Source organism: Trichomycterus rosablanca, chromosome 2 (assembly GCF_030014385.1).
Source record: "Trichomycterus rosablanca isolate fTriRos1 chromosome 2, fTriRos1.hap1, whole genome shotgun sequence".
Lineage (NCBI taxonomy): Eukaryota > Metazoa > Chordata > Actinopteri > Siluriformes > Trichomycteridae > Trichomycterus > Trichomycterus rosablanca.
In genome coordinates, this window is record NC_085989.1 from 1,663,167 (window position 1) to 1,688,603 (window position 25,437).

General features: G+C 44.6%; 1 protein-coding gene across 1 annotated transcript; it reads right to left on the minus strand.

Annotated features, from left to right (window-relative positions):
- Positions 1-472: 472 nt before the first annotated feature.
- rims3 (regulating synaptic membrane exocytosis 3) lies at positions 473-25,229 on the minus strand. The gene is made up of 7 exons (XM_062989302.1): positions 25,046-25,229; positions 21,306-21,580; positions 5,549-5,690; positions 5,338-5,450; positions 4,031-4,132; positions 3,782-3,921; positions 473-2,109 (listed from the first exon to the last, which is right to left on the minus strand). The coding sequence occupies exons 2-7, from the start codon at positions 21,544-21,546 to the stop codon at positions 1,897-1,899; spliced, it is 951 nt and encodes a 316-aa protein (XP_062845372.1). The 5' UTR covers positions 21,547-21,580; positions 25,046-25,229; the 3' UTR covers positions 473-1,896.
- Positions 25,230-25,437: the final 208 nt, after the last annotated feature.

Here is a 25,437-nt window from a genome sequence, read left to right on the forward strand (position 1 = left end):
TTCTACAGCTGGAGGGTTGAGCAGAGCCTCGTCCTAAAAGTTCTATGGCTGAAGGGTTGAGCAGACCCTCGTCCAAAAGTTCTACAGCTGGAGGGTTGAGAAAATCCTCATCAAAAACTGCTACAGCTGAAGGGTCAAGCAGACCCTCGTCCAAACCTTCTACACCTGGAGGATTGAGCAGACCCTCAAACATTCTACAGCTCGAGAGTTGAGCAGACCCTCGTTCAAAAGTTCTACAGCTGGAGGGTTGAACAGACCCTCATCCAAAAGTTCTACACCTGGAGAGCTGAGCAGACCCTCATCATGAAGCTCCTCTTCGGTGCAGATCAAGGTTTCTCAAACAAAGCAGAATAAATCGAGTCCATTCGGTCGATATGCATTTAAAGACAAGCTTAAAAACAACACTAAGGTTTCGTTTCTGAGTAAACATGCATTCAATAAATACGTAAACACAAAGATTATCTAACCATCGATATATTTATATCTGTATATTTATATTTATATTTAAACCTCCGCTCGGTCGCTGTACATTTATGCTACTGTACGTTACAGATATGTTCGTGTGCGTTATAGAACCTGACTGCTGAAGTTGAGCCCTGCCCGTTACGTTGTGGGTGAGTGTCGATGGAAGTACAGTCCAGAATTACTGTCACTGTCCATAAGAATAAAAACCTACCACACAGGTTATGTTGTGCTTGAACGACTGAGATCTGGGCATCCAGGGTCCGAATCTCAGTGGTGCTATCGGCCGGTCGAGTGCCTGCATGGACATGATTGGCTAACATCTGAAGTGCGCTCTCAGTGCCGGTCCCAAGCCCGGATAGAAGTAGGAGAGCGGTGCCAGGAGGAGCAGTGGTGACGCAGACATACCTCTGTCTACTGGATTCCTACGTGGAGCCTCCGGTAAGTACCGTGTTCCCTGGCCACTCATACTGGGCTTTAACCAGACAGCAGGGGTCACTGTTGCACAAGCAGCCTCTCAAATTTCGCCTGTGGTTTGCCCGGCCAGGCCGGCAGCACTGCCAGGGCTCAGTAAAGTAGCAGTAACTCTGGACTTGTGTATAAATTAGACTGAATCTATGATAGATCATTTTTTGCATCTTACCTACATCGTAACTCTGCTACATATCCATATTTTACAAACACGACAGATAAGAAGAATTGCTTTGGTTTTACAAAATAAACTTTGCAATCAGGTTTGGCATAGAGAGTTTAAAGAGAGAGAAAGTAAAGCGAAATAAACTCAGAATGGGAACGAGCCGGGGGCGGATCGACGCTCCGTTCTGTTCTTAACAGGGTGCGAGAGTGTAAATGTACAAATGCTACATTTCGTTTGTATTAAAATGGTGGAAACTCGTGTCCCAAACACTGGCCGATGGGTGTCAGTCATGAGCTTGATATACAGACACCTGACCAATCAAATCTCCTTCCAGTCTGTGCACATTCAGGGTCAGTGTGAAAACCTAAAACCTTTAGCTTACTAAGCAAACACAGTTAGCCTGACGCCAGCTAATGTCTCTCCCTCCGTGTACCGAAAAATTGTGCCGCATTGAATGCTTCAGCGCTGAGGAGACGTCGGACGCTCCCTCGTTATTCAGTCAGATCATCGATCAGAATTAAGGCGCCTCAGTAGGAGCATTTTAAAGGATCTAAGAATTTAGACACGCCCTCTTCTCGGGAGTGTAGGATGACTTAAAACGCGTCTATGTAAAGAGATCACTAGGTTTTCACACAGACCCGTTCTCAGAAGCTACTACAGATGAATAAGCGCATGGGTGTGTGTGTGTGTGTAGGAGTGTGTGTGTGTGAAGGGTAGGTTTTTTTAATAAAACGTAACAGACAAACCACGTGTGTTTATGAATCAACAGTAAAAACAGGATCACAGAGACCCTAGGTCTAGGTGCACGACGGGCTGGTGGCGCTCTCGAGCGAGGACTGAGAGAGGCGGCGGGCTAGCTGGCCAATGCTGGGCTCCGCCAGAGAGGAGGTGGGAAACAGCTTGTACCAGCCACCAATCATAGAGGACAAATCCAGCTCGTCCAGGAGGATCTGGGCCATTCCCATGAAGCACTTGGAGTCCATGCGGCCATAGTCGCCCCACACGATCACCTAGAGGACAGAAGTTCGGTATATTATTGCTGCAAATAAGCCGCCTTTTTACCCATTTTTGCCCTTCCTGATGCAACCCTCTTTGGGACCTGCACTGAGAGCGCACTGACAAGGGCACATCTCAAAAACTAGGCTCAGTGAAAGCTCTTTTTTTTTAATTAGAGGAAATCTAATTTTAGAAATTAAATAAAAGCTGGACTGCAGGTTAAAAAAAGAAATTTCTAGTTTGAACACTGGGTGTCGCTATAAACCAGCCTTACAAATCCCCATAACACGACGTTCCTGAAGCTCTAGATCACAGGTGTCAAACTCAAGGCCCGCGATCCGGCCCGCCGCGTCATTTGATCCGGCCCGTGGGAGCATAAACGACTGTATGATTGTTGTGATGGTTCGAGTCGTTACAGAGACGCGCTTATAATTTAATGCGCTCCTGCGCCTTTAAGAGACAACGTGACATCGTAGTCATGGCAACTAACTTTAACCTTCGCTAAGAAGCCATGTGACTTTCACGGCAAAAGAACGCGGGGTAGCGTAGTCAGTAATGTAAACAATAATAAATAAATACAAATAATTATATTGCAATATAATACCCAAGCATTGTCTGTAAGTAGTGGCGTTTATATTCTCAATTGTTAGTAAAGAGTATATATAGTAAGAGTATATCACAGCGTTTTAGTTACAAATTTACCGTAATTAAATACTGTTGTTACGTTACTATAGCAATTAGTATCTTTACACACAATTTTAACTCGTTATTTTACGTTTGGTTAAATCTCATATTGTACCAGATGTAACACTTGACTACAGCTGTGTGCTTTTTACTGTATTAGGTTCTTTATTGTTTTTATTGTTTGTATTTTTACTTCATTTTGATGCACACAGTGTATCACACAGCTGGGAAGCAAATAAACCGACTGTATTCTGAAGAGAGCTGTCTGTCTGTCTGTCTGTCTGTCTGTCTGTCTGTCTGTCTGTCTGTCTGTCTAGCTGAGAAAGGGGGATAAACTATTAGTGAGGGCAGAATGATTGTCTTAAAAATACACTGTAAATCCTAAATAAACTGCGTCTCTCAAAATACAGGCTGATTTTGTGACCTGCAAAGTGACACATCCCACCAGTAGATGATGTTACACATATTTACACATGATCCTAAAATGTACAAGAAGATAATTAAGAAAATTAAGCATAAGGAGGAAATTTAATGAAAGTGAAAACAAGTTTGTGCTTCAGGAAGAGAAACCGGTGCGTCTCTTGTGTTATGAGGCCGTGTCTGTGGTAAAGTAGAACAATATAAATGCAGAATTCAGCCTCCAAGAAAAACAGCAATGTGACTGCAATCACAGCAGGATACGTTACAATCGGCCCTTCGAGGGCCACCATAATGCTGATGTGGCCCTAGGTGAAAATGAGTTTGACACCCCTGCTCTAGATAAACGTGGCCACTTTGTGCACAGGGGTGTAACATACTGAATGAGAAAGGGGACTTCCCCAAACTGTTGGCACAAAATTAAAAGCATATCATTCACCTTATATCATTTTTATACACCTGTTTGCCGCTGATGTGGCAGAAACGACTACGTTCAATCATCAGAAGGGGTGTCCACGTACTTCTGGCCATATTGTGTACACACAGGGGGGGAAAGTGGGGCTGATTGAGGTCCAAGGTTCTCACCTGTAACACTTTACCCTGCGGATTTTCGTCGAACAGCAGCGTTTGCTGGTAGGTGGGATCCAGAGTTTTCTTCACCACTTTGGTTTTCTTCTTGGCGAGGCAGGCTCCGTTCTCCAGCAAGTACACCTTCACGTACGTGGCTGTGGGAAAGACATTCCGAATGGTCGTTCTTTTAACCTTCACAGCATAAAAATCTGTATTTAAAAAGTATAAGTAATTCTAAGATCATCGTGTGGTATCAGGCTGTACCCGGAATGTTCTTTGAGCCCGGTTTAGGGGTTAAACGCCGCGCCTGGGTGATCTCCACTTCGATCTGGCCTCCCCGGTCCATCACGCCGATGTGGACGTCACCTAAACACACAAAAATATTTTTAAATTCGCAAAATATTAATATTTATTTTATTTTATTTTGTGGCATCAACAGATGAACGCAGCATTCAGCCCTGCAGTTACCCTGCGTGTCCACCAGAGGGCGAAAATTACCTACATTCTAATCACTCGCATTACGTTTCTCTACTTATTACGCCGATATGAACGTCACCTAAACACACAAATATATTTTAATGTAATTCACATTATAATGTTATTTATTTTGTGGCAGCAACAGTCCAAATTAATAAAAAAGTAAATGAAACACGCTTGAACGCAGCATTCTGCTCTGCAGTTACCCTGCGTGTCCACCAGAGGGAGGAAATTACCTCAATTTCAATCAGTCTTACAACGTTTCTGCACTTATCTACAATTATTACGCCGATATGGACGTCACCTAAACACACACAGATATATTTTAATATAATTCACATTACATTTGTATTTATTTTGTAGCAGCAACCGTCCAAATTAATAAAAAGTAAATAAAACACGCTTGAACGCAGAATTAAGATCTGCAGTTACCCTGCGTGTCCACCAGAGGGCGGAAATTACCTACACCCTAATCAGTCTCATAACGTTTCTGCACTTATCTACACTTATTACGCCAATATAGGCGTCACTTAAACACACACATATATTTTAATATAATTCACAATTAATTTTATTTATTTTATTTCATTTATTTTGTAGCAACAACAGACCAAACGAATAAAAAGTACATAAAACACGCTTGAACGCAACATTCAGCCCTGCAGTTACGCTGCGTGTCCACCAGAGGGCGGAAATTACCTAAATTCTAATCAATCCCATTACGTTTCTGCACTTATTACGCTACTTAAAAATGTGCCCTTATTTAAATATATCCTACAAACTCAATTTCTGTGTGTAATAAATCAGATCTAACATTTAGGGAAGGTCCTTTACTGTTTCACCAGCAACTCCAGTGTCCTGCACAAAGCCCTGACCTCAGCCAGCTCTGGAATAAACCAGAACACCAACGTCAGCACCCAGCTCTACAAATGCTGTCATCTTTTGACTGAATGGGCACAAATCCCCACACACAGACCTACTTCAAAGTCTTTCAACTGAAGAGCCATCTCAGAAGAGCGGCTGCTATCCTAGCTGGAAAGATCACGTCAAGGTTCCTCTATTTTAACAGCACTTGTTTCTGAAATGAGACTCACCCATTGGAGGCGTCGCTAACGTCTGGCGTCCCACTATCTGGGCGGGGCCGAGGCCGTCCAGGAAGTCGCTGAACTGGCTCTCTGGACCCAGCCGGGCGGTGGGAAACACGAACCTGTCGGACGTGACGGCAAAGGAACAGGATTCGAGATGCAGAAAACAAGGCGTGGCAGGTCAGAGGATGTGAATCTGAAAGTCTTACTCTGTACTTACGTTCCTTCTGAGCTGTTGCTGTTAGTGCTGCCGTCGGTCGACTCTTTGCTGCCCTGTCTGGTCACCCGGTTTCTCATCTCGACGGCGATCCCCGTCTCCGTACTTCTCCTGATTGTACTGCGCAGCTTCTTGGTCGTACCGTCTGCACAAACGTCATAAAAAACAAACTTTTGTTTACATATAAACAAGGTTCTGCCCTAAAAATACGGATTCATGACTGGGCGGGGCCGGGCGGGGCTGACTGGCCGTGTCTGAGGAAGGGCGGTTAACCTTGTTCCTCAGTGCTGCTGCAAATGAGACCTCTGCTGGCCGGTTTATGCTCCTGCACACATTATATGGACAAAAGTATCGGGACGCCTGTCTCACGTGTTTCCGCCACAACAATCACTAACAGGTGTAATAAATCAATGATATGAAGGAAATGATGTGCTTCTGACTTTGCAGCAACAGTTTAGGGAAGGTCCTCCAGTGTCCTACACAGAACCTTGACCTCAGTCCCACTGACCAGCTCTGAAACGAACCGGAACACCAACTGAGACTGTCTTGACCAGCCATACAAATGCTATCATCTTTTGACCATATGGGCACAAATTCCCACACACAAACACACTATAAAGTGTTGAGATCACACAGATGTCGCTCTATTTTAACACCATGCTTTAAAACAGGTGTCCAAATACTTTTGGACCAGACAGTATAGATTCTAAGCACACCAGTCCTTCCAGTAGGACATGAGTTAGCCGTGTCTGTGTGCTGTAGCTGGAAGCGTTTACTCGGTCCTGGTACGATCTGGATCATGTCCTGCCGAAACCAAACACGAAGGGGCGCAGAGGACGGTTCTCACGTCAGAGGACGAGCCGCGCTCACTCTCAAATGGACACAGAAACAATAAAAGCAAGTTAACAGTTGATTTAGCAGGAGTGCTAACACTGCTGGCGATCTACGTTTTCCACAGGACCATCGTTGGTGTGATTACATGTTCCTCAGTGTTTAGAGAGACGGCGAGAGCAGAACGTTCCTGACGGAGAGCGCTGTCTGGAACCGATCCCATCAACTACTGACCCCGCTGACGACGGAGGGATGAACTGATGGGTGATAAACGATTTAGCCAGGCTAAATTTCCTCTCTGTGTCATTATCTTCACATTCTTAGCAAAACAACTTAGCTGTAAAAAGAGCATGAAGCATTAGCGGCCGAGCAGGTCGGGGTGTTCAAAACACAACAAATGCTGGTCACAGGGTAACACACACTCTAGCTGAGATTCGAACCCGAGAGCTCGAGGTCGCAGCAGTGGTGGATTAGCATTTTTCACCACTGCGCCACCTGAGCACCCCACTGGTGTCCCAATCAGACCCACCACAACCCTGACCAGGATGTTGTGCTGAGTAAAAATGACTGCATGGATGATTGAATAAATATTGCATGTCAAGTGAAGCTTAGTGTAAAGTGTGTGTGTGTGTGTGTGTGTGTGTCTCATGAGGCCAAACCCGGTGGTCATTGCTCTGTCTGGTATCTGTGGCAACAGGCTCGTCTCTGAGACGGATCGCAGCGAGAACAGACATTTCAGATCATCCAGAGCTAAAAATACGACCGCGTCCCCGAACGAGCCGAGCGAGTCGATCTGATGATGCAGGTGAGGCGTCTGAGGCGAGGCTTTTCACTTTCAATTTATTATTCTCAGGTCGAAACGACCCAAACGTGATCTTTAATAAATAAATGAATTAAGTACATGGAGTTCTAGGTAACGTTTTTAATGGTGCTCATAAGAGTGATCAGAGACTAAAGTATAAAACTGCTTTTTAACAGACAATAAGTGAGCCAGTGAATGCACCCTCACATTGTTTTTGTGTACCTGGGCTGAATAAAGAAGACAGAAGAAAGTGTGTGTGTGTATGTGTGTGTGTGTGTATATGTTTGTGTGTGTGTGTGTAGTGTGTGTGAGTGTATACTGTATATGTTTGTATGTCTGTGTGTGTGTGTGTGTGTGTGTGTGTGTGTGTTGTGCAGCCAAGCTGAGTTCAGAACTCGTTAGGTTCTTCATCTCAGCAGGAGAACATCCTCACACAGAAGCTCAACTCTTCCACATCACAGATGAGAGTGTGTGAGAGAGAGTGTGTGTGAGAGAGAGTGTGTGAGAGTGAGAGAGTGAGAGAGTTGGGGGGGGCCAGCAGAATGAGAAACGTTGTGGCTCCTAAATGAGGAGGCGAGAGCGCAGCGTCTATTTTTAATCCTGTAGTCAGGAATATCAGCACTGTGGGTGAGAGAGAGAGAGAGAGAGAGAGAGAGAGAGAGAGAGAGAGAGAGAGAGAGAGAAGTGCTGCAAACGTCTAGATCCGCATGTTTCTCCACGTCTAACGTGTTTATCTGTCTATTCATCCATCCATCAATCAATTCACCAATTCATCTATCCAATTCATCCATCTATCTGTGCACCTGTCCATCCATCTAACAATCCATCTTATCATTCATTCTTTCATCTATCAATTCATCCATCCATGTATCCATCTATCTATGCATCTGTTCATCTATTCATCCAGCTGTTTATCCACCCATCCATCCATCTATTTATTTATTTATCTACCTCTCCATCTATCTATGCATCTGTCAATCCATCCGTCATAAATTCACTCATCCATCCATCTGTGCACCTGTCCATCCATCCATCCAACAATCCATCTTATCATTTATTCTTTCATCTATCAATTCATCCATCCATTTATTCATCTACGTATCCATCCATCTTTGCATCTGTTCATCCATTCATCCAGCTGTTTATCCATCCATCATTTCATCCATCTATCCATTCATTCACCTGTTCATCCATTTATTCATGTATCTACCTCTCCATCTATCTATGCATCTGTCAATTCATCCATCCAGATGTTCATCCATCCATCAATCTGTTCATCCTTTCATTCATATATCTATGCATCTGTCAATACACCCATCAATTCATCCATCAATTTATTCATCCATTTATCCAGTCATTCATCTGTTCATCCATCTCCTCCCCAATTAATGCATCCATTTATTCATCTGTTCATCCATCCATCAATTATCTGTTCATCGGTCCATCAATTCATCTATTTAAACAATTAATCGTCCTAAATTCACTCATTCATCCATGTTAACCCATCTGATGATGTTACAGCTGCTCACAGTTCTGTAATGGAATGTTAAACGATCTCATGGTCTGGTGTCCACATACTTTCAGCCCTTTAGTGTTTTTATTACTGTTAGGAGTTCGTACGGCTGTAAGATTGATTGTTCACGTCGGCCGGTATCTCGTGTAACTGAGTAGCTGAACTAAACGCTGCTGATTGCCGTCGTTGTTCTACGCCGCTAACAGAGTGTTTAATCTTTAGCGCGGCTCTGCTCCTGCTAACGGGCCGTTAGACGCCGATTATCAGTCAAAACACGCCGGCCTCCCGTTACTGAGCACAGAGCAGGATCAATCCCACATCAACCCCACATCAACCCCACATCAATCCCAGATCAATCCATGATCAATCCCAGCAGGATCAATTCCACATCAATCCCAGATCAATACCAGCAGGATCAATTCCAGCAAGATCAACCCCAGATCAATTCCAGCAGGATCAATCTCACATAAATCCCAGCAAGATCAACCCCAGCAGGATAAACCCCAGATCAATTCCAGCAGGATCAATCCCACATCAATCCCAGATCCATCCCAGATCAATCCCAGCAAGATCAACCCCAGCAAGATCAATTCCAGCAGGATCAATCCCAAATCAATCCCAGATCAATCCCAGAAAATCAACCCCAGCAGGATCAATCCAAGCAGGATCAATCCAAGCAGGATCAATCCCAGCAGGATCAACCCCAGATTAATTCCAGCAGGATCAATCCCACATAAATCCCAGATCAATCCCAGCAAGATCAATCCCAGATCAATCCCAGCAAGATCAATCCCAGCAGGATCAACCCCAGATCAATTTCAGCAAGATCAATCCCACATCAATCTCACATCATTCCCAGCAGAATTAACTCCAGATCAACCCCAGATCAATCCCAGCAGGATCAATCCCAGATCAATCCCAGCAGGATCAACTCCAGATCAACCCCAGATCAATTCCAGCAGGATCGATCCCAGATAAATCCCAGCAAGATCAACCCCATATCAATCCCAGCAGGATCAATCCCACATCAATACCAGCAGGATCAATCCCAGATCAAACACAACACATTCTGCTAAGTGATCAGCAAAAATGTGTTCAAAATGCAACACATGCGGCCAGACGACGAGCAAAAAACCTGTAAACACACACTGTACAGGCCAAAAGTATTTGGACGCCTGATTATGAGCTTGCTGGATAATTTGCAGCTGATAAATAATATTAAAACCCACCACCATGGATGCCTCCACCTTGTGTCCACCTACACTGAACTCACACTGAACTCTCTATAATCCTTCAACCTCTCTCGCCCTCTCTCTCTCTCTCTCTTTCTCTCTCGTCCTCTCTCTCTTTCTCGCTCGCTCTCCACCCGTTTCCATGACGATGCTCTCTGCATTGCACCACAATTCCCTGCGGCCAGGATCTTTCTCCAACTCTCCTTCATCCTCAATCTCCAGCTCTTCCTCACTGTATCTCCATCATCATCATCATCTCTTTCCGACGACTTGTTCTCGTCAAGCTGATGAGAGACTGAGGTTACCAGATCGGGACCATAACTGAAGGCCTCCCACACAGTTTGTTTTGCTGCACCATTTACAGACTGAACTCAGGAGGAAACTCAGATTTCCTGGAACACGGCTGGCACTGTGTACAGTCGAGCAAGCATCAAACATCACCACAATCTCAAAGTGACAGTTCCTGATCCATAACCACAATGCACCCACCGCCATACTTCACTGTTTTTAATTGTTCCCCATGCTCCTGTTTTGTGGAGGAGTTTGGCATTCTCTGCAGTAACTGTTGCTCCATGTCATCCTGCAAAGCTTTATAAGAGCAGGTTTAAAACCTAGTAAAACATGCTAGCCAACCAGTGCTAACGTCTCAAGCTCACAAGTTTGAATCTCGGCTTTGCTATCGGCCAGTTGGGCGCCAACACAGACAGTAATTGGCTGGTCAGAGGCAGGGAGGGCCGTAGGTATTCCTCATAACTGCTTCAAATATGACCCCTGTCGGCCACGCCTCCTTCACTGGGACTAACAGGTACAGAGGTCACGCCTCCATTACTGGGACTGACAGGTATAGAGGCCACACCTCCTTTACTGGGACTGACAGCTACAGAGGCCACACCTCCTTTACTGGGACTAACAGGTACAGAGGCCACACCTTCTTTACTGGGACTGACAGGTACAGAAGCCACACCTCCTTTACTGGGACTAACAGGTACAGAGGCCACACCTTCTTTACTGGGACTGACAGGTGCAGAGGCCACACCTCCTTTACTGGGACTGACAGGTACAGAGGCCACACCTCCTTTACTGGGACTGACAGGTACAGAAGCCACACCCACTTTACTGGGACTGACAGGTACTCAGTGGCCTCTGTACCACACCTCCTTTACTGGGACTGAAAGGTACAGAGGCCACACCTCCTTAACTGGGACTGACAGGTACAGAAGCCACACCTCCTTTACTGGGACTAACAGGTACAGAGGCCACACCTTCTTTACTGGGACTAACAGGTACAGAAGGCCACGCCTCCTTTACTGGGACTGACAGGTACAGAAGCCACACCCACTTTACTGGGACTGACAGGTACAGAAGCCACACCCACTTTACTGGGACTGACAGGTACAGAAGCCACACTGTTTACTGGGACTAACAGGAGGTCATGTGTTGATTACGGGGATCTGTAGCTCCTACCCCGAGACTCAGTGGGATCAGATTATTTACCATGTTTTAGTGTCAAAGTTTTGTCATTGCTGATTGGCTGATAGCACTGCAGCAACACCGTTCCATGCATAGCAACAGTAACCAAGCAGTCGCCTATGGATAAAGGATAGAATGATATTTTGGCCAACCCACACACACACACACACACACTCTGACTGTGTTTTTTAAAGGGATTAAATGCAGCTGGCTGTACGTTCCACAGTCCTGCAGAACTCTGATTTATATCATCAAAGGTTTCATCTTCAAAGGCGGCGACCCAGAGGTGGCGCGGTATTGAAGTGGTGCTCTCATGTCCGTACAGAAAGCACTCACGCAGAGCGCGCCCTCTCTCATCTCATAGATGTGCCAAGTGTTTCTTTTGCACCCGTTTTCTGACGCCATTCCGGCGCATTCGACGAGTAAACAGCTCAAAGGTACATGTAATACAAACCTAAACACACCGGTCATGTAGATAGATAGACAGAAAGATAGACAGACAGACAGACAGACAAACATACTGACAGATAGATAGACAGATAGATAGACAGACAGACAGACAACAGACATACAGATAGAAGAATAGACAGACAGAAAGACAGACAGACAGATAGACAGGCAGACATAGATAGACAGACATACTGATAGATATAGATAGACAGACAGACAGACAGACAGACAGATAGACAGTCAGACAGATAGAAATACAGGCAGACAGAAAGATAGACAGACAGACAGACAGACATATAGATAGAAAGACAGAGAGAAAGATAGATATACAGACAGACAGACAGAAAGATAGACAGAAAGGTAGACAGAAAGGTAGACAGATAGACAGACAGACAGATAGATACATAAACAGATACTTTATTGATCCCAAAGGAAATAAAACAACGTAAAGCACTATATATAGTGCACTATAGGGTCAATAACACTAGTGTTAGATAGATGGATAGCCAGACAGATAGACAGAAAGACAGACAGACAGATACTTTATTGATCCCGAAAGAAACAACAGACAGAAATTCCCACACACACAGACACGTTTTAACGTCTTCAAAGTGAGAAGCTTCTCAGAAGTGCTGCTGCCTTTGGTCATTTAGACCAAATCTATGTTTGGAAATCTCAAGCTCGCGGGTTCGAATCTCAGCTCTGCTACATGGACAACGATTGGCTCATCCGAGGGAGGGAGGGCCGTAGGGCATTCCTCATAACTGCTGCAGTTACGACCTCTGCTGGCTGGTCAATGGTACTGCATCTCCGTATGAACCCGTCTGGCACAGGTGAAAAGAAGCGGTCCTACCGCACATATGTCGGAGGTGAAATACGATCATGGAATTGGATATGACAAGATTGTGAGGAAAATTGGGGGAAATATGAATAAAAAAGAGAAATAAAAGTAAAACGACTCTCAAAACATGAAGGTTCAGCAGCTTAGAGCTCGGTGAAGCAGATTTGCTCCTCAGTGAAAGTTCTGATACTGATACTACAGCAGTGAATTATTTATTAGTGTTAAATGCCATGCACACACACACACACACACACACACACCCTGCCGTGATGCTGCCACTGATCTCAATGATGGGCAGAGTTACACACACACACATTTCTCATCAACACTGTGATTGCACTGTCACCAACGAGTTCCCACTTCACGTCATCCAAACGAGCACATGGACACCCCTTTCAAAACCACGGGTGTTCATATGGAACCATGAGAAATGCTGGTGAACCTACACTATATGGCCAAAAGTATTTGGATTTGAGTATTTAAGGGTTAAGAGCCTTGCTGAAGGGCCCAACAGTGACAACCAAGCAGTGGTGGGGCTTAAACCAGCAACCTTTTGATTACTATTCCAGTACCTTAACCACTAGGCTACCACTGATTAGAAGGGGCGTCCAAATACTTTTGGCCATAGAGACCAAATGTGATCCCCAATTTAAGACTTGCCAGTTTGTGATGATCCATCCCCTTCTGGTCGCTCACTCTCGGCGCTTACCAGGTTATATTTAGCACCCGCTGGCACCGGCCTTGGTGTTCTGCCACAGCAGCGTTCCTGAGTGATTTGCCAGATCTGTTCCGCGGCTGAATGTTCCTCACAAAAAATAATAAATAAATGAAAGCGGATGGTACAACAGATCATGAGCGTCTGTGTGAGAGACCCTTTGTGTGCAAATACGACAATGCGGCTCCAGATTTATGCACCACCCACACCTTCCTCTCAGGAGACGATCGCACAGTGAACGGCGTGGGTCTGGAGCCGCGGAGATAAACGGGCATCGTTAGCGGCGTCCTACATGCGGCTGTGTTTCAAATGCGACCTCCGACAACCATGAGCTGGTTGGACATCCTGTTCTAAACTTGGGCGTTAATGTGGAGTTACTGCTCCTTATTTAGGGCTAAAACAGCCTCCGCTCCTCTGAGCAGGCTTTCCTGAAGATTGGAGTGTGTCTGTGGGAATTTGTCCCGCATTCGAGTTCACTATATGAACAAAACATTCACATCACACTAGAATGCCTATGTGCCCTGTAGGACATGAGGGTTTCATTATTCAGCTGTGCTGTCGACCGGCCGGGCGACCACACAAGCACGACTGACTGTCTGTTGGGAGGAATGATCGTTCCTTGCATTTCTCGTTGCTGCTGCATTAGCGGCCTCTGCTGGCTGGTCGAGACGCCTGCACGAGAGACGGTTGATTCACAGATGGCAGAGCGTGAGTCTGTACATGATGCTGCTCTCTGTGAGACTCCGTCTTTGGCAGGTGAAAAGAAATGGGTCTGCAGCGGCAGTGGAAGTTACAATTGGGGAATTGGATATGACTAGTCGAAAAAGAAAGGGCATATTCCGGTGCATCTGCCCTAAAGGTGTTCAATAATGTTGAGGTCAAGGCTCTGCGCAGGCTAATGAAGTTCCTCTACACCAACATTTTGCCATATATGGTCAATAACGCTAGTTTTAGATAGATCAACAGACAGATAGATAGATAGACAGATAGATAGATAGACAGATAGACAGACAGACAGACAGACAGACAGACAGATAGATAGATAGGCAGTAAGACAGACAGACAGATATATATAGATAGACAAACAGACAGACAGATAGACAGACAGACAGATAGATAGACAAACAGACAGATAGACAAACAGACAGACAGACAGATAGATATACAGGGTGGGCCATTTATATGGATACACCTAAATAAAATGGGAATGGTTGGTGATATTAACTTCCTGTTTGTGGCACATTAGTATATGGGAGGGGGAAAACTTTTCAAGATGGGTGGTGACCATGGTGGCCATTTTGAAGTCGGCCATTTTGGATCCAACTTTAGTTTTTTCAATGGGAAGAGGGTCATGTGACACATCAAACTTATTGGTTTTAACGTAACTTTATTCTTTCATGAGTTATTTACAAGTTTCTGACCACTTATAAAATGTGTTCAAAGTGCTGCCCATTGTGTTGGATTGTCAATGCAACCCTCTTCTCCCACTCTTCACACACTGATAGCAACACCGCAGAAGAAATGCTAGCACAGGCTTCCAGTATCCGTAGTTTCAGGTGCTGCACATCTCGTATCTTCACAGCATAGACAATTGCCTTCAGATGACCACAAAGATAAAAGTCTAAGGGGGTCAGATCGGGAGACCTTGGGGGCCATTCAACTGGCCCACGACGACCAATCCACTTTCCAGGAAACTGTTCATCTAGGAATGCTCGGACCTGACACCCATAATGTGGTGGTGCACCATCTTGCTGGAAAAACATGCCAGCTTCAGTGCATAAAGAGGGAAACACTATCTTTGTACCCCATATACCACACCATACCATCAATTTTTGTGTTCCAACAGTCTTGGAGGGATCTATCCAATGTGGGTTAGTGTCAGACCAATAGCGGTGGTTTTGTTTGTTAACTTCACCATTCACATAAAAGTTTGCCTCATCACTGAACAAAATGGTCTGTGTAAACTGAGGGTCCTGTTCCAATTTTTGTTTTGCCCATTCTGCAAATTCAGTGCGCCGATCTGGGTCATCCTCGTTGAGATGCTGCAGCAGCTGGAGTTTGTAAGGGTGCCATTTGTGAGTAGCTAATATCTGCCGAAGGGATGTTCGACTGATGCCACTCTCCAGTGACATGTGGCGAGTGCTACGCTGTGGGCTCTTGCTGAATGAAGCTAGGACAGCCACTGATGTTTCTTCATTAGTGACAGTTTTCATGCGTCCACATTTTGGCAAATCCAACACTGAACCAGTTTCACGAAACTTGGCAAGCAGTTTGCTAACTGTAGCATGGGAGATGGGTGGTCTCGTAGGGTGTCTTGCATTGAACTCTGCTGCAATGACCCGGGTACTGCGTTCACCACACATCACAATTTCTATCCGCTCCTCACGTGTTAACCTCTGCGACATGTCAATGGCTGTAAACAAAGAGAAGCTTGTAAATAACTCATGAAAGAATAAAGTTACGTTAAAACCAAGCACACCATTGTTTTTCTTGTGAAATTCTCAATAAGTTTGATGTGTCACATGACCCTCTTCCCATTGAAAAAACTAAAGTTGGATCGAAAATGGCCGACTTCAAAATGGCCACCATGGTCACCACCCATCTTGAAAAGTTTCCCCCCTCCCATATACTAATGTGCCACAAACAGGAAGTTAATATCACCAACCATTCCCATTTTATTTAGGTGTATCCATATAAATGGCCCACCCTGTAGATAGGCAAACAGACAGACAGACAGACAGACAGATAGACAGACATATAGATATACAGACAGATAGATAGATATAGATAGGCAAACAGACAGATAGATAGACAGATAGTTAGACAGACAGACAGACAGATATATATATAAATAAGAACAAGAAGAAAAACTAAAACAGAAACAACATGTTAGCTGGTTGTAGCAAAAATACAGTGTGCAAAAAAATCCCAGTATAGTTAAAAAATAAACAAATAAAAAGCAGTGTAAGTAACGAGGTGGGTGATACAGGACAAATATAAATAATATAAGACGTACATGGCAGAATGTGCAAGTAGGCATGGACTAAACTAGAGCTAAAATTTATAACAGATGTAATATATAGACTTTTATAACCCGAACAGACAAATATATAAGTTTGAATATAAAATACCAGATATAAGCATAATAGAAGCTATAATATAGGTTATAACTGATATATAGTATAAATATAAAATAGAAGGTCACGTTTGGGGATGAATATATGTCTATAATATTAACAATAACACAATAATTACAGATGATATATAAACAAACAAATAAAAATGTCAAATTAGAATATTAATGGTATGTAAACTATAATATTAGGAACATTTGTTTAGCTAAAACACGAGCGAGGAAGCGAGACGGCAGCGGAGAGAAGAAGATTAGCAGGAATGAAGGAACGAGGGGGAGAAAAGCAACCAGACCACACACGGGACAGAAGATCAAATCCAAACACTCTGTCTCGGATTACACTCGGCAGAGCGCAAATCCAAAAAAGACCGGACGATGGCAGAGATACGGGGACGGTTTATCTTCTCCAAGTCCTGACAGATTAGAGACGAAGCTCTCAGGCGCTACTGCTGCTCCGTCATGCTGTTTCAGACAGGGAACAAAAAAGCCTGACCGGACCCGATCCCGACCCCACCGCCTCCGAGCACTTCAGAGAGGCACAACTTCTGCTCTGTACACTCATCCTATATTTTATAAAAGTTATATGCTTCTAACTGTGTGCCAACAGTTTAGGGAAGGCCCTTCCGGAGCACAAAGCAAGCTTTATAAAGGCGTGGTTTTATAAAGCCCCACTGAACAGTTGTGGGATGAACCAGGACGCCTCAAACATCAGACTCACAAACACACAGATGGTCTTTTGACTTAATGGCACAAATTACCACAGACACACTCCCAAAGGCTGAGGGATGCGCTAAAATATGTAAACGAAAGAGGATTCAAGACAGGGACGTTATAACGCTACTGTAATTATGCTCAGAACCTCACGTCTCTTAAATTATGATGCGCTTGTCGTGCAGATCTTACCCTGGCAAAGAGACCACTGTTCCAGCTCTTGACTTCAACTGTGACAGAAACTACTAACAGAAACGGCTAACAGAATGGCTAACAGAAACGTGTTAATGTTTTCTGGCTGCTGGTTTGGAGTTGTGACACAGTGAACAATCCGGCTGGCAGCTGAGCGAGGACACAAACCACGGCACAGTGAGTCGTGCTCGAATACAAACACGTGTCGAGGGTTTGAATAAATGCTTCTGTCTCAATATTTATGAAACGCTGCACTGATCCAAAACAGAGTGGACGAGCTAAACAAGGACGCGGCGTCACTGATGCCAAGCCACTGATTCTAGAGCCCAGTACATCAATCAGTCCCAGTGATGAAGGAAATTCACGACTGAACTGGCACAAATCCCCACAGACGTACTCCAAAGTCTTGCGAGAAGCTTCACATAAGAGTGAAACATGATTTTTCTGGGGTTTGTAACAGCTAACCAGCCCTAATGCTGCAGCTTTTCTATTGATTTGATATGAAATCTGATCTTTTTCCGGCAGCTCAGGATCACAGATCGGTTCGAGCGCTGGACCTCAGTCGTAGCTCGAGTTAAAAATGCTGCACATGATCATCTCAGCATCTCAAACTCAAAAGCTCCGCGTCCATAAATAATTGAACTGCATAGCAGCAACATCATGAGCAGCCAGAATACTTCCGTTTTTTTGCAAGTCAAGATTTCAATATTTACAACACAGTTACTCGTCTTTGGTAGCTGAATAACACCTCCACCATCACACACACATTTGTTTAGTTTTTTTGTTTACACACACATATTGTTTACGCTAATGGACACAAAATCAATAGACATTTTTGGCATTTAGCAGATCCTCATATTTCTACTCTAGTTTAAATACACAACAGAACAAATGTTTTTGTTTTAATAAACATATAAATAAATAAAATGCTATAATGCAGCGCTCCCAAACCTTTTTTGCACCACGGACCGGTTTCATATAAGATATAATTTCACGGACCGGTTTCATATAAGATATAAATTCAGGGACCGTTGGGGGCGGGAGGATTTAAAATAAAATGACACGATAAGTATAATAAAAGTATAATAAAAATGACTTATTCTTTCTGTGTGTGGCCCGGTAATAAATGGAGGCTCGCTTAAGTTCTCAGTAAAAAGGTGATGAAGGTCTTTAACTATCTTTAGAAAACGGTGAGAGACCCAGATGTTTGAATGGACAAGGAAAGTTCATTCCACCACCCGGGTGCTGGTACAGAAAAGAGTCTTGATGCCCTCTTCCTCGAGTTCTAAGTGGAGGATCAAGACGAGCGAGACTAGTGGCTCAGAGGTTACATGGTACAGAGCAGCAGAACGTGGTACATAATGTAAATGTATGTGTATGTGTGTGTACACGGATGAGATAAAACATTACGACCACCCCTTAAAAATCGCTGCATATTAATAACAGTGGTGGTACATGTGAGGGTGAGGATTTATTACATGTCAGACTGATGAGGGTTCCTCGTTCACGTGTTGAACTCAGCAGATCTGATCAGCATAAAGACCTGAGGGACTTTGATCAGGACCAGGGCGGCCAAGACTCATTGATGGCAGAACACATGAAGGACGTGGTGTCTGGTACAGACGGACAGAAGATCTACTGTGGATCAGACTGCGGATTATTTGAATCCTGGCACAACACACAGCGCATCAAACCCTTGTGTGCCAGTCAGAGTGCCCATGCATCTTCTGTCTATTGTCCAAAACATCTACAATGTGCACGCAGGCATCAGAACCGGACATCAGAACAACAGAAGAAAGTGGACTGGTACGATGAATAAGGATGATCCACCTCGCCACGTATACAAGGACCTACTGGTGACGTCCTGTCTGTGGAGTCCACAGCTGTTTTAACAGTAAATTAGGTGGATGGTCATAATGTTTTGGTTCATCTGTGTCTACTGAACTATAGGATATAAAAACAGACAGCAGTGGCTAAACACTTGTTTCCTCTGCATGAAAGTTTGGGGTTAATATGAGCTTACGCTGGTCAGTAAGCTACAGGTCAAATACTGATTACAGTAATGCTATTATCATTATTATAGAGTATGTGTGTGTGTGTGTGTGTGTGTGTGTGTGAGTGTGTGGTTTAACAGTAGCTCTGGTAAAACACACCGTCCATACATTAAGGTTTTCCGTTTACCCCACTGTTTTTAAAACGTACAGAGGTGCTATCACCCAGCCAGGCGTTTATACATTCTGGTGAAACGCCAAAGCCCTGCGATGAATTGGCGCCGTGTCCAGGATGTTCCTGTTATTTGCTCCAGTGTTTCCCAGCATGAAGCGTTGTGGGATTGTTCTGATCCTGACCATTGTAGCTGTGGCCCTTCAGCCCCAGTATTGATCTACCTTGGTCAAGCATCCAGCATTCTGGGTTCATTCCTAAATTCTTGCAGGTACGGGGCCACACCCGAGGCCACATCTGCGTCCTCAGTGGAGACGCTTTCATCCAATCGGGACTAAATACAATGCAAGCACTTAAGGGTTAAGAGCCTTGCTCAAGGGCCCATCAGTGGCAGTAGTGGGGCTTAGAACCAGCGACCTTCTGATCACTAGTCCATAAACTTAACCACTCAGCAAGCAAGCACTGCTCTGACCTGAATAAATCATTTGATGAAAATGAAATGGGAAAAAAAGAAAACAAAAATATATTTAGCCGCTCGGTGAGTGTGTGTGTGTGTGTGTGTTTGTGAGAGTCGTTTTTAGGATGCCAGGGCTCATGAGGAGATCAGGTCTGGAACAGTAGGAGGATGAGTCACCGCTTTACAGTCCCAAATCTGCAAATCTGCTTCGGCGTGGATTTTTTCTCTTCGTTCTCACGCTGGAAATAAACCTGAACCGAAACGTCATCCTCCATCTACCTGTTACACAATCCTATAAAGCAACGAAGCGTGTGTGTGTGTGTGTGTGTGTGTGTGGTGTCATTTCGGACGAGCCCGGTCTCTCTGAGCTGGTCTAAATTTAGCAGGCGCTCCTCGTTAGGGGGGGATGAGAATATCGACAGATCTTTTTCGGCGGGCGCGTTTATTAGGAGCGGCCTCGTCGCCTTGCCATCTCGCCATCGCTATGGAGACGGTGGAGGGTAGCAGGTGGATGCCCTGTTGGCACAGGTGCCACGTTGTAGCCCATCTGCTCTTCGTGTGCTTCACGCAGAGAGGTGAAGTAATCCGTCCTCTTTTTTACCCAGTTTTCACTCTGTCTGTGCATGGGTGTGAAAAAGTATTTCCACCCCCCCCCCATCCTTTTTGTTTTCATTTATTTCAACCTAGTTATCCTGGTCACAGTCACAGTGGGTCCAGTTCCAGCATAAAACGCTGGACATGAATGTTTTTTGTTCATTTCTAAGTGATACTTTGGTTAGTTTCCGTTATTTTGGCCGCACTCTGCCTGACCCTTTTAGCTGTGGCCATTTATCCCCAGTATTGTTCTACCTTGGTCGAGAATCCCGCATATTGGGTTCATTCCTAATTCCTTGCAGGTACGGGGCCACACCCAGCGTTTCCATGGAGACGCTTTCATCCAAAGTGACCTACAATCGTGACTGAATACAATGCAAGCTATGAAGGGTTAAGGGTCTTGCTCAAGGACCCAATAGTGGCAGTAGTGGGGCTTAGAACCAGCAAGTTTCTGATCACTAATCCATAAATGTAACCAGTCAGGGAGCAACCACTGCTCAATGGATTAAACTCTCAAGATGCCCATTAGAGCCACAAGGTTTATGTCCAATGTCACATGACCAAGCGACAGGTCAAATTCTTCCTAATGCCGTATTTAGTTCCTCTGATATAAACCCCTTTGATGTGATAACAGGAACGCTCGTTGGAAGACCTACCTTGCTGGTTAAGTTGCATGGTGCTCTTGCTCCACTGTGAAAGCCCCACGATAGCCACCATCTTGGCGCCCAGGCTGGAGCGGCGTTTCTTCGTCCCCACGGTCTCAGGCCTGGTGTTGCTCGGGCTTTTCTCCAGGCTGTACATGGTGCCGCTGACGCTGGAGCTGCGCACCACGTTGCGACTGGGCGACACAGTCATGCCCCCAGGGCTGGGCACGTCCACCGGGCTGCTGTGCATCATGGCCGGCGCAGGCCTCTGGGCAGAGCAACTCAAGCTGCGGGGAAAGAAACGGACACGTGGTGAGGATTCAGATGCTCGACGCTTTTTATTTAAATAACCGTTTTTTACTTAAATGCACATAGTTTGGAAGTGTAAACAAAACAAACAACAAAAGCCTAAACCAAGACAAAGAGGAACGAACAAACCCAAACCAAACAAAGAGAGTCATCCAGGTCGTGATACCATCACACCACTACCATCCTGACCACCACTGACTGTAAGAATGAAGATTATACTATAAAATAGTGAAATATCAGGCAATATGACACAACTTTTGTCCAAAAAGTTCTCATAGAGGTCACTCTAATACTGTTTAATACTGTTTTTTTTTGGAAATGGTGCGTCCATGAAGCTCATGGTCAGGTGTCCAGATACTTGTGGGCATACAGTGTGTTTAGATCAGCAAACTAGAAGCAAATCCAGTGAGAACGTGAATAAAATTGACCAAGACGTGATTACTGTAATTGTTCCTGCTATTATTGATAACGCCAGTCCCTGCCCGCGGCCTGTACCCACTAACATGATAAACGATCACGCAGTGCACCCTGAACCTCTAACACTCAGGTCTGAGCTGAGAAGATCAAGCATGACTCAGCTGGACCCCGTTAAACCCAACTAAGTCCCGACTGACCCAACGTTATCTCAAAAGAGGAGAAGCGTGAGGAGGCCGCGACCTGACGGCTCCTACTTAGGAACAGGAACCGTACCAGAAGCAACCAAAGCTCCTCAGTGCCTGCAGCCCTGACCAGATTAACCACACCAGCTGAACAGAACTCGGGCTTCGACCAAACGAGCCTCACATCAACCGGTTGCTAGGTGTGAAACCATTGGTCCACAGGACCCTTCCTGACCCCCAGAAGATGTCTGGCTGATAAACCATTCTCAGCACTGCAATGACACTAACATGATGGCATCGTGTGTTGTTCTGGTATAAGTGTAGCAGGTGCAGCAGTGTTAATGGGATTTCTAAACAGATAGATTTCAATCCATCATGTGATCAGTCACGTGATCAGAAAGTGTCCACTGATAAACGACCTTGCCGTGTCTCAAACCGTCCACCTACAACCAGCGCCTAAGAAGCCAGTTCGTTTAATCACGTATTTAAAAATACTAACAACACTGCTGCACCTGCTGCACACACAACAGAACAACGTTACCATGTTAGTGCCATTGCAGCGCTAAGAACGCTCCCCCACCCAAATCATGAAAACATGAAAATAATATAAGATACTATATTTAAAGACATGCATCAGATCTTTGAACGCTGATGGAATGAAGCGAGATGATAAATCTAGCGGAAAGCAGGCATCTATAAATCAGCAGCAGGGTGACGAGATGATGATGACGGTGACGAAGAGTCTGTTGTAAATATCAGAGATTCGGCTCATTTGTTAAAGTGACAGACAAGCTCTCATGCCGCGGAGCTTCTTTAGATGGAGGAATGCTAATTATCTAATTAAGTTTTAAATAAGAACAGAAGAAACTCGGTTTTTTAGCCCATGCGCGAGCAAAATGCTAAAACCAAGAGCTCAGAGCAAACGCTTGAATAATTTAATACCAGCAGAATTTGCCACAGCACTGAATTCATGCTCGGATAAACTGTGCTCGAAAAAGGACGGTGCAGCTTACCCATCATGCATAGCACCCAGCAGCAAGACGTGGCACATCGTTTTCCACATTATATTTACATTAGCGACACTTAGCAGACGCATTTAGAGAGCCTTGCTCAAGGGCCTAAAAGTGGCAATCTGTCCATGGTGGGGCTTTAACCAGCAACCTATCGATTACTAGTCTAGTACCATAACCGCTAGGCTCCAACACCATTAAGAGGAGGGACAAAACAGGAACGTTTATTAACAGCGGTCAGTTTTCTCGCTTCCCGAAACCAGGTGTAAATCAGCTGCAGTCGTGTCATTAAGAGCAGTTTGCAGGTTCCTATTTAATCCACTAAACTCAGTAACATCACTTAGTTTTTATCCCTTATTTTTTAAGCTTTGGATGCTCCATACACATAAGAATAATTACTAGAAATATTAAGATGTAAACCAGCAGTCATGGGATGTAGCTAGGTGTGTTTCTGGATCTATAAATGCATGTCAGTAAATGAGTCGACACATTGGTTAATCAATATTGGTTACACATCGTTTACTGGGCTGCTTTTATTGAGCGTATTTATCACGTATCTGGCAACCCTGAATACAGCACTTAAGCTATGACGATTAAAATGAAGCTAAAAAACCTAAATCTGTCTGAAAACCTAAATCTAATATTAGTCTCCACACTGATAATTAATTTACTTGGGATTTACCAAAGACTGTAATTATAATATATACTGTATTTGAGATGGAGGGGGATCAAAATGTACCCCAAATATAATGATTTATTTAAAAAAAGATAAATAACAATATTCCACTCACTACCCTTGCTTAATGTTAGGATCTGTCAGGGTTCCAATCAGTTGTTGATATGGCAGGAATATTTAAGACTCCAATTCATGCCTACATCCTTGGATGTTCCAGCTCTGTGGTTGAACATGTTCACCTTTTTCACAGCATGTTTCAGCTCTATGCGTCAGGTGCTTCGGATGCAATCTGTGTGATGAGCTACAGCTTTATTATATTGAACAGCAGTGACAGAAAAAACGCGACGTGAACCCAAAGTGTGTTTGCGGGTTGCAGAGATTCACACTGAACCTCGACACTTTAGTACATCTAATCCTCAGTGATTAGTTCGATCCTGCCGGACTTAAAGCTGCAGTATGTAAAGCTGTGGGTCATATACGTTAATGTAAGCAGTTTGCAAATCTAAACTAAACATTAAAGTCTGCGCATTTGTCCAAAATATATATAAAAAACACTACACTGGGTGCGCTGGTGCACTGGTAGCTTGTTTACATTCCTTCTACTTGCTCACAAATGAAAACATGGCATGCCTCTATGGTGAACTTTATATCTACTAGAGCTACAATTCTACCCCATGCACTAGCACCCCAAGTATAGCAACAGCAGTTTGCGTAGTGCAGCTTTAAACGATGCAACACTACAGGTGAGCCCTGCTTTGCACATATGCATGTTTATTCTGCACATCCCAAATTGTGCATGCTCAGGCGTGCACATAAACAAGAAATAAAATCCCATGCACCCAATGCAGGATGCTCTATTTACCGCCCAGTGCCAGAAATAGAAACGCTAGTGTGCATTAAAGCATTATGGAGTGGGAACACTGTGTTGCATCAAGAAAATGTTGTCAATATTTGCTGCAAAACCCGCTGCACATGTACACAGATCCCTGCATGCAGCCACGCCTGATCCTCAACACAGCAACACAACCGGGGAGAAAAAAACACTTAAATCAATACAACATCACTAAAAGAATAGTCAGGTGTCAACACCCCGTATCTAAAGACTGACGGTCATTAAACACCTAATCAGTGCATGTGATTGGAAAGAAGCGCGCTCACCGGTGATCAGCAGGCTGCAGCTCAGGCTGAACGGACGCGAGTCTTTAGATGAAGCAGAGAACCGGAGCTGTGGGTGTCAGGGACATTATTTTGGGTACCTATCAGGAGGTACCGGGGGGTTTAGACGCGGTGAAGAAGCTTGAAGCCGCTGCGCAGAACCGGAGAGACTCGGAGCTGCTGCCGCTGCTGCTGAAGGGGGGGGCGACCTGGAGCGCACTGACTGTACGCAGGGTGGAATGGCACAAAATGTACACTCCGCCTTTTACCTGTTGGTCTCACTCACGTCGGCGTCGAAATGAGTTTCACACTCGGACTTTTGTTTCGGACCCGAGTCCGTCATGAAACCAGGGGTCTGGGGCTCATTTTGGGACGTTTCCGATAATGGTAAGGGC

Coding starts and splice junctions, on each gene's coding strand:
- rims3 (XM_062989302.1), bottom strand. CDS start 21,546: ATGATGCACAGCAGCCCGGTGGACGTGCCCAGCCCTGGGGGCATGACT. Junction 3,922..4,030: donor GGGCTCAAAGAACATTCCGG/GTACAGCCTGAT, acceptor TCTTTCCCACAG/CCACGTACGTGAAGGTGTAC. Junction 2,110..3,781: donor CGCAGGGTAAAGTGTTACAG/GTGAGAACCTTG, acceptor TCTGTCCTCTAG/GTGATCGTGTGGGGCGACTA.